The sequence below is a fragment of the Capra hircus genome, chromosome 5, assembly GCF_001704415.2.
Source record: "Capra hircus breed San Clemente chromosome 5, ASM170441v1, whole genome shotgun sequence".
NCBI lineage: Eukaryota > Metazoa > Chordata > Mammalia > Artiodactyla > Bovidae > Capra > Capra hircus.
In genome coordinates, this window is record NC_030812.1 from 68316719 (window position 1) to 68326659 (window position 9941).

Consider the following 9941-nt stretch of genomic DNA (forward strand, 5'->3'; position numbering starts at 1 on the left):
ACGATTGAGCGACTTCACTCACTTCAGGTCTTAGCTGTGGCCTTCAAGCTCTTTTAACTCTGGCATTTGGGATCTAACTCCCTGACCACGGATCGAAACTGGGTCCCCTGCACTGGGAGTGGAGAATCTTAGCCACTGGACCATCAGGGAAGTCCCTCAGCTAGGAGGCCTTTAAAATGCTAGTGCCATGGATGACCCAGAGAGATGTTATGGGGAGGGAGGTGGGAGGGGGGGTTCATGTTTGGGAACGCATGTACACCCATGGTGGATTCATGTCAATGTATGGCAAAACCAATACAGTATTGTAAAGTAAAATAAAGTAAAAATAAAATTAAAAAAAAAAAATGCTAGTGCCAGCCCTCTGTACCCACTGCGTCCAAAATCTATGGAGAGGGGCTCCAGGTATTTTTTAGGCTCCAAGAGTCTAACAGAAAGCAAGGGTTGTAACCCTCTGCTATAGTTAAGCACTGGCGTCAAGCAATGACCTATAAAGAAAACTGCTAATAGTCAAATCAGAACTAGGTGCCCAGTCCTAACAGGGAGGACATCTTGATTGAAGAATTAAAAAAAACAAAAAGCTTACAATTGAAAACTACCCATCTTTCTAATTCTGAATACTGCACATTAATACATTGTTAAAAGTTATCAAATTCTCAGAAAACCACCACTCTGGAAAAGTCATAACAAAGCTCAAGTGTTTATTAAGAATTAAAAATACTGTAAATAAGCCATACAGTTCATTTCACAGTAAACTAAACAAACCTTTTTTTTCTTTTTCCTTTTTTTTCTTTTTTTCTTTTTTCTTTTTTAAAGGGCAAGACAGCCATTAAAGAACAGTACAGCTCAAAGGGGGAAGGGAAACAGCAAAAGGCTACAGAAAATGCACACGTTCCTCACTGATGGATGGGGTCTGCTAACAGCAAACCTCTTCACGAACATTGTGATAAAAGAGAGACAATGGCCTCCATTCCCTGGGGAGGCAGTCTATGCCTTTATGAGCAGCTCTCATAATACATTTCCTGAAGGAATCCAAGGACTCTCAGGGATTCTAAACCCTTATTCTGAACACACTATTTGGGGCCTTATCAAGAGGTGACACAGGTCAGCCACAGGGGACTCTGGGGGGGGGGGGTTGTGCCTTCACATTCAGAACCGTCTGAATTCTTTGCATAGTTACCACTGAGATCGTGAAATGGTTCAGGAATGGAAAAGACACCTTTCCCCACAGAAGGCGACCATCAAGCAGCTGATGCAACTAAAAATGGAGGGCTTGTCCCCCTCTCGATTCAGAGTTGACCTTAATGAGCTGTAACCAGTTTGAAGTGGAAGACAAGGAGTGACATCTCATGAGAACCTCGGCCAGAAGTACTAAAAAAAATAAAATAAAATAAAATAAAATGAATTTTCCTTAAAGACAATTAGAAAGAAAAGTTCCTCCCCCCACATTTTGCTTGAAATCTGCCAGCCAGGCAGGATTTTTGAGGTTAATCTGCTTCTGTTAATCCTCAACTGCAGCCACTACAGTTCTTCCCTGACACTAGGGAGAGACATCCCTTCTAGAAGGTGCCTCTGAGGCACAGAAGCCGTGCCTTCAGGAAACCCCTGGCCCCAAAGCTGAAGCAGAAGACTTTTGCACAACCGGTGGTGTGTGATAACCATCATAAATAAGTTAACCGGGCACAAAAACGTGGAAGGCCCGGGAGGTCCTGGTGGTGCGGGTCGTGGAGGGACCTGGCTGTGGGGGGAGAGGTAAGGGGGAGGTCATCAACATTTTTTATTTTGGTCATGAAAAACTGCACTGGCCATCCGTGCCCTGCACACGCAATCCATTTAGACTTTCTCGTGAATCTTTTCCACTTTCACAAACAACCTATCCAGGTCATTTCTCAGGTCCTCTAGCAAGCCCTTGGCCGACTCCAAGTTGTTCTCGTTGGTCTCGATCTTCACCGAGTACGCGACCAAACTGTCCACAGCAGTCCTGAGCGTTTTCAAGTCCGACTCCACCTGGCCCACAGAGGCTCTGAGGTTGTCAAGAGAGGAGAGTCTGTCCAGCAGGTCCTGGGGGGGCGCGGCGGTGGCCTCGCGGCCCAGCAGCGTGTGGACCTGCTCCTGTACCTTCTGCAGAGCCTCCACAGCGCCAGGGAGCTCGGCCATGCGGCGCTTCAGCTCGTCCACATCACCGGCCAGAGAGAGCTGGGCCTCACCGAGGCCACGCACTGTGCCTGCCAGGCCCCCCTCGGCGTCGGCGGTGGGGCCCAGGCCGGCCACGCGCTCCTGCAGCTCCGCCAGGCGCCGTGCCTGCTCCTCGCTCTGTATGCGCAGAGCCTCCAGGCTCTCACCCTGGCGCGCCCAGGCTGCCCGCGCCGCCTGCACCCCATCTTCCACGCTCTGCAACCGCGAGTCCAAGCCTTGGCTCTCCTTTTGGAGTGTTTCAAAGGCCTCAGAGGGTCTGAAGGCCCCGTCTTCTTCTGGCCGGAGGGCTGCGGCCTTGAGCTGGCCAAGCTCCTCCTCGAGTCTCCTGATCTCCTCGGGGAGGTGGGCGGCAGATTCCTCGGCCCGGAGGATCTTCTCCGTGAGCGCCTGAAGGGTGTGATGTTCCGAATCAGCTGCCTCCTTGAACCTCTGCTGCTCCTGCTTGAGGCTCACCAGTTCTTTGACCTCCGTGTAGACATCCGACTCCATGGTCTGGATGGTGCTTCTCAGGGCCTCCATGTCCTTCTCTTTGGACTTCACCGAGGTTTGTATTTCCTTAACCACTTCCTTCAAGGCTTTCAGATCCTGCTTATATCCCTCCGAGTCTTCTAGAGAGGCAACCTTGGCCTTCACGTCATTGATCTCCTTCTGGCTCCTCTTCTGGACATCCGTGAAGATGGCGATGTTGTCATTGATGGACTTGGTGAGCTCCGTCAGCCTTTCCTCTACTGTGTTCTCCAGGGAGGTGAAGTCCCGCTCCCTGGCATCCTTGACCACGTGGATCCCATCAGAGAGGTCTTTGAGGATCTCATTCTGGAGTTTTTGTAAAACTTCACTGATGCGGTTGATCTCGCTCTCCCCCTGCTTCACGGCTTTCTCTGTGAGATCATGTTTATGTTGGGAGCTTCTCACCAGGGACTCGAAAGTACCGAACGTGGCTTGCAGGGACTGCACCTGTAACCAAAATCCAGATGTTAACCACAGAGAACTGCTGAAGGGTTTTATCCGATTCAGCTATATTTCTTTTGATCTGCCCAGCTTAAAGGTCCCTCTGCCAACAGAACAGCACGATAATTCTCCTTTGGGGAACCATCCTTACACACAGCCCATATGGTTTGGGGGACCAACCCAAAGCCGCCAGTCCAAGCCCTCTAGGCCTGATCAATCAATGCTTTCCATCCACCCACTTCCCCACCCAGGCCTGGAACTACAGTGATTAGGGGATGGGCATGTGGCCTAAACCAGGCCAGCAAGGCAATTGCATAACTTCTCTTAAAACTACTGGGAAAAGAAAGCTCTTTCTACTGGAATTGCTAGCTATAGGATGAAAGAAGCCTGGAACAGCTAAGACCAATGATCAATGCCTGCCTACAGATAAGCCAGCACAGAAGGAAGCAGAACTCAGGGAGGGCAAGATCAAGTTCTGAAGATACAATTTAAATCCCTGGAGACAGCCATACTGAAGGCATCTACTCTGGAAGGAATCTACTCTGGAACTAGTAAGTTTGAGCCAATAAATTATCTCTCTTCCTCCCTCCATCTTTCTTTAGGGCAGTTTTAGCTGAATTTTTAGCTCTTGCAACTGAAAGGTCTCAAGTTTTCAGAGAAACAAAGCTGAGGCACATGGGAGACACTGGGCAGGAAAGCAGGAGACCAGGTTCAGGTCTCTGCTTGGTAGTTCTCACTCTTTGGCTCTGAACAAGGCACGTCCTCAACTGAAAATGTGATCAGTGGACCAGTGGCCCTCAGCAATTTCTGGCTTGTGAACACATTATGACACTGATTGCCACTATACATTCATTCTAAATAAATTCTACCCTAAACAGGGTCTGACCTGGGAACCACTCCAGGGAGCAGCTTTAATGTCCTGAGAGGCTGAGAGTATGATGATTAACGGCCTGCCAAAACAGTCAGAACTGCTGAGCAGAACTAAGCACAACAAAATGAGAGGAGGAAGGGGTGGTGAATGGATTAAAATAGCAAAAAATTGATGATTATTGGAGGTAGGGTTCACTATATTGATCTCTTCTTTTCTTAATGCTTGAACATTTCCATAATGAAGGGCTTAAAAAGAAATAGCATGGGTTCTAGAATGGGACCACCTATGCTCAAATCCTAGCTTGGACACTTCCTAGCTGTGTGGTCATGGGGGAGTAATTTAGCTTATCTATGCCTTGGTTTCCTTAGCCACAGGATGGAAACAAAGATAGTATCTAACTTGTTAGTTTGTTTTGTGAGAATAAAGTGAGTTAATATATATAAAGCGCTTAAATTGGGCCTAACACATAGCTGTGCCTAGTCGCTCAGACTCTTGGCGACCCCATGGACTGTAGCCCTCAAAGCTCCTCTGTCTACGGGAATTTCCAGGCAAGAATACTAGAGCCATTTCCTCCTCCAGGGGATCTTCCTGACCCAGGGATCAAATCCGCATCTGCTGCGTCTCCTGCATTAGCAGGGAGATTCTTCACCACCATGCCACCTGTAAACAGCAACTGTTGCCTTCATTACCACTGCATCTTTCTGGAGTAGCTCAGCCGTCTGCAGATTCCTAGCCCACTCCTGGCCCAGTGACAAAGGGCAAACACTACAGGACTATGAACAGTACCCTGGGCTCTAGTTCCAGTCCCACCAATAACCAGCTCTGTGAGCACAAGGAAGTCACACTCAAACTCCAAGTCCCAAGTTCTTCATCTATTAACAAATTGGTTTCTAAAGTCCTTTTTTGCTTCTACCAGTCTGTGATTTTAAAGCAGATCAGAATAAGGTTCTCAGAGACTCCAGAATACTAGACAATTTGCCTGCTCAACCAAATATAACCTGAGTCATTAAAGGACACCTTGAGAAGGTACCAGAGACAGCTCTCCTCTGAAACTAGGTTATTCAGTCACAGAATCTGCCTGTTCTAAGCACAGATTTCAGAACAGAGGTGTCAACAGGTAGGCACAGTACCTGAAACATGGTAGGTGTTCATCAGTGTTTTCTGAATGAACCAAAAAATGAATGAATTTACAGAGCAAGGCCTGATGAAGACTAGGCTGGTCCACTTCCCCCAACCCGTCTGTCACTCCTAACCTGGACTGGCTCTTTACAGATGGCTAGGAAGGGGACTAGATCAGAAACGACAGATGAAACCAATGAAAAGAGCACAGAAAGTGTCTCCCTGCGTTGGTACTGTTCATCTTCTGAGCTGTTCATCTTCACATGCAAAACCCCATTATAATCAATATGCAGTGATATTATGTTTCCCTAACATATGTGGGGTGCCCACTAAGTGGTGGACAAGATGCCCAAGCAGAGTGACACTAAGACAGGATCCCTGCCCCCTAGGAGCTCACAGCAGAGGCAGGGGTAAGAGACTAGTTAGCGGTGGCTGATATTCAACAGGAATCTGATGTAAATAATTATGCAAATTTAAGAGATATCATCTCAATCCACCCTCATAATAACCTCATGGCAGCTCCTATTGATCCCCATTTTACAAAGCAGGAGCCTGGGAAGTGGTAGAGCTGACCATCAGAATCCAAGAATGTCTGAGTTTAGAAACTGCACTCTTGGCCTCCAGTGATACACCCGGGCAGAAGCATGTCCAAAGTGCACTCAGTGCCAAGAAATGCTGCTCAGCCTCAAGCCATGACTCCTAGCCCAGAGCAAGATGAGAGAACAAAGAAATACGACCAGAGAACTCACTCGCCCACAAACAGCTCTTAGTCTCATTCAACTGACCCCACCGGCCTTAAGCCCACTCCTAAAATCAATGTATGCCACCCTGGATCTGCCAAGGCAACCCAAACCCTTCAGAGGGCCTAGAGCAGAACCAGGGTTTCTGAAGCCCTGCGCCCATTTGTGCCTGCTGAATCTTCAGGCTAAGAACAGCCCAGCCTCTCAGCCCATTCAGCAGACCTGGGCCATGCCCCAGAACTGAGAGCATCTGAGAATGAGATCAGGTGGGCACCCAAAAGGGCAGTGGAGTAGCATGCTTCAAAGTCACACTGCTCTGATTCCAACCCCAGCTCCACCACTGAGGGTCTGCATGTGACCCTGAATGAGTAACACAACTGCTCCAGACTCAGCTGGCCTATCTGTGCAATGGTGCTCACGTCTCAGAGGGGAACTGGGAACACCTGGCCCTCAGTGAAGACTAATTATGAATAATAATAATACAGTAAGAATATGTCTCTGAGAAGAACCAAACCCTCATCCTCAGAGGAATAAGGTGCTCAAACTTAGTCTGTCAGAGGACCATCCATCACTACTCACTCCTTAAGGCAAAGTAAAATCTACTGGCCACCCTGGAGATCCAGAGAGAAGTGACCACATGCAATGGAAGTTCCAAGTCAATGAAATGAACATTAATTGAGCACCTACTAGGTACTAAGCAAGGCATGGGAAAGATGGCAAAATGAATAGGTAAGTGGTGAACCGTGTTCTAGGAGTTCACTGCAGTTTGAATCCTAGCACTGCTGCTTGCTGGTTGTGTAACCATGTAGAGTTACTCAGCCTCCTGCTGTTCACTCTTCCGGTCTGTGGAAAGGGGATCATATCAGTACTTATCAGTACCTGCTGGCACCGTGAGAGTCAGATGAATGCACAATAAACATGAGGCATTAGATATGAGCCTGACTACACTACTAAAAAAGAAAGGTCGTAATTTCAATGGTTTACAGCCAGGAGGATTCTTAAAAATCTGGAAAGAGTCCTCCCCTTACTGTGGAAATGGGAGAACTGAGTACCCAAAGAGGAAAGGGAATCTGTGCAAAGCTGACATGGAGCAAGAGTGGGAACCAGATGGAAGAATAAGGGAGGGGCAGGGAGGAAGCAGAGAGAATAAACCTCAATTCCTCCTGCCTCAACTCAAGACCTCCAACATCTGGGCCTCAACTTCAGCCTCCTCTCTCACAGCATCCTGAATGTTACTCTGCTGCGGGCAGGATGGCCATGTAGTGTCCGCCAAACAAGCCTGTGTGTTCCTCATGCCGTCTCTCAACAGTTATCCACCACCATATAGAGTCTAGACTGGTACCATGCTGGCCACTGGGTCACAGGCCTGGGCAAACTCCACCTTCTCTCTCTTCTGAACTCACACAGCAGTTACCCTCAACCAAAACCTACCTGTGGGCTGCTTCACAAATAGGATTTGTCCTTTGCACCCTCGCACCCTCCACAGGGCCCACCAGGAGCCATGTCACTATCAGACTTCACCAAATATTATGATTGATTGGTAAGTGGGTGGATCAAGAGAGGAAACAGAGAGCCTACTGATGATACTTCAGCAGTATGTCTATTTTTTAAGAATGATTTGACATTCCAGATAGGCAAAGCAGCGCTGCCTACTTAGTTCCCTTCAAAAAGTCACCTCCCTTGGCCTGCAGCATGGAGCAAAATGACTCACTCCAGTTGCTCCGCCAGTCTTAAGAGGAAATTCCTAGTCCTGCATATTCTACACAGTCAATAGAAACTTGGCAGGGCCGGCAGCATGCTGGGAAAAGGAGGCAGCAATTCCGGGCTCAGAAGTGGTGGCGGGATTTTTTGTTTCAATCATGCAACCAAGTTTCATTGAGCAATGACATGAGGACGGAGGAGGGGGAATGAGGCTGAAGGAGCTGCGCTTGGTGTAAAACGAAAAATCAGAAAAGGCAGACCCTAAGCAGCTTCCTGTTGAAAGGTGGGTCCATCCGAACCTGAAACAGGCCCCAGTGGCCTCAAGGCTGTCATGCAAACTGCCACTCACCAGTTGCAGTCTTTATCAATTAAGCTCTAAATCTCAATTTTCTGGTCTGGAAAACAGAGTCAAAACTGCCTGTCCTCTCTCCTTCCCTCCCTCCCAAGGTTGCTCTGAGGATTAGATAATAAGTGAGTAAGCCCTCTAAACACCATATAAATGTACCTCTGTATTATTCACCAGCGTGACCTGGTATCTTTGGCCGTTCCTCTCCTCTAAGGCTGAAATATGCTATCATGTACTTCCAAGGCCCACTTAGGTACACTGGTCTAATAAAGCGCAGGGGGCCTAACGAGATGAAATATTTCATCAGAACTATACAAATGAGTAACATTACTAGCTTCTCTTTCCCCGGGCTCTCGGTCTATTAAAATCTGGCTCAGATGTCTCCCACGGGGAGAGCAGAGGTGCGGCCTTGCCCGAGGCTTCCAGGGATGCGCTGGTTTCCCTTCCAAGCTCCTCTCCAGACAACTCTGCCCATTCAGCGGTTCCTAATCCAAAAAGAATGAGCTCCCCAGAGCCTGCCGGCTTCCTTACAGGTCACCGCTAATGTCCTGTGACAGGCCCTTGGCCCACCCTCCCAGGCGGCCGGAAAATCCTCGAAGCGGTCCATCCCTCGGAGCGATTCCTCAGCGGCCATTAACAAAGAGGGTCTGGGGGCTGCCTCGGAGCCAAGGGCCAGGGAGAGGGGACCCCGGGCAGCTGGCAGAGGACACCCGGCCTGGGCCGGCGAGGGCCCCCGCCGGGAGGGCACGAGGGGGCCTGGTTGTGGGTGCGGGGGCCGCCGCCGCCGGGAGCACGGAGGTTGGGGGGCCTTGGTACTCACCTTCTGCTCGACGCCCTGCAAGCCCTGACCCAACTCCTCCCGCTGCCGGGAGAAGTCCTGGTGGCTGCGCCGGACGTGCTGGACCTCCTCCAGGACGTGGTGGACACACCAGCCCGAGAAGGCGGCCGCCGCCACCAGGGCGAGGTAGAAGAGAAAGTTGAGCACCCGGCCGAGCCTGCGCGAGCAGGACGCGGAGGACGAGGCGGCGGCAGCGGCGGCGGAGGAGGAGGACTTGCCGCCGCGGTGGCCGCCCTTGCCGTGCGCCTGGTTCTGCGGATGCTGCGGCGGGTGCTGCTGCTGCGGGTGCGGCGCGGGCGGCGGCGGGTGCTGCTGCGGCGCGGGCGGCGGCTTCTTCGCCACGTCATCCGCGCCGCCCGACGGGTGGGCGCCCTTCTCCGAGGGGCTCGCGGCGCCGTGGCCGCCCTTGGAGCCCCTTTGTTTGGCCGAGGGCATGGCGGGCGCGGCGGCGGCTGAGGCCGCGGGCTGCGAGGCGAGCGAGTGGGGCGCGCGGCCGGGGAAACTTCCTCGGGCTCCCCCGGGGCTGGGCGAGCAGCACGCGGGCGCTGTTGGCGTCGGAGCGGCCGAGAGCGAGAGAGCGAGAGCGGGCGGGCGGGCACGGAAGGAGGCCGGGCGAGGGAGGAAGGAGGAGGGGGCCTGCCTCCGCCGCCGCCGCCGCGGCGCCGACCCCGCCTCCCGGGAAGGGAGGCCGGCAGAGCCGAGCCCGGAGCGCCTGCCACGCAGGCTGGGGCCGGCGGGCGGCCCCTCCCCTTGCCGCCACGACCCCAAAGAGGGAGGGCCGAGCCGGGGGCGGCCGCGCGGGGTCTACGGAGGCTGGGATAGGGCGAGGGGATTTGGGGGAAGGCGGCGGCCCAGCCTGGTCTACGGGAGCCGGGGTGGGAGGAGGGTGGCTGAGGAAGAGGGGCGGCCCAGCAGAAAGGTCCGGGGCTTGGGGTTTCGGCGGAGGGGAGGGTGGTGGCCGAGCAGGGTCTGCTGGGGCACGGTGGGGGCGGGGGGCGACGATGGTATCCCAGCCGGGTCAGTGGAGGTCAGGGCAGGCGGCTGTAGGGGGCGAGGTGGGGGGCGGCCAGGCCCGGTCTAAGGAAGCGGGAAGCGGCTGCCGAGGTGGCCACAGGGAGGGCGCGAAGGGCTGGGTCAACTGGGACCCGGACTGGCGACTGAGCTAGGGCCCCGGGTGCCCCCGGG

The 9941-nt window shown here is 52.3% G+C and overlaps 1 protein-coding gene across 1 annotated transcript; it reads right to left on the reverse strand.

The window, feature by feature from the left end:
• CKAP4 (cytoskeleton associated protein 4) lies at window positions 679-9447 on the reverse strand. Its single transcript, XM_018048211.1, has 2 exons — window positions 8739-9447; window positions 679-3147 (listed from the first exon to the last, which is right to left on the reverse strand). The coding sequence occupies exons 1-2, from the start codon at window positions 9189-9191 to the stop codon at window positions 1831-1833; spliced, it is 1770 nt and encodes a 589-aa protein (XP_017903700.1). The 5' UTR covers window positions 9192-9447; the 3' UTR covers window positions 679-1830.

Bases quoted from the DNA above. Each gene is read 5' to 3' on its own strand.
- CKAP4 (XM_018048211.1), bottom strand. From the start codon at position 9,191: ATGCCCTCGGCCAAACAAAGGGGCTCCAAGGGCGGCCACGGCGCCGCG. The intron at 3,148-8,738 runs GTGAGTACCAAG...TTTTGGTTACAG, and splicing joins TGCAGGGCGTCGAGCAGAAG to GTGCAGTCCCTGCAAGCCAC.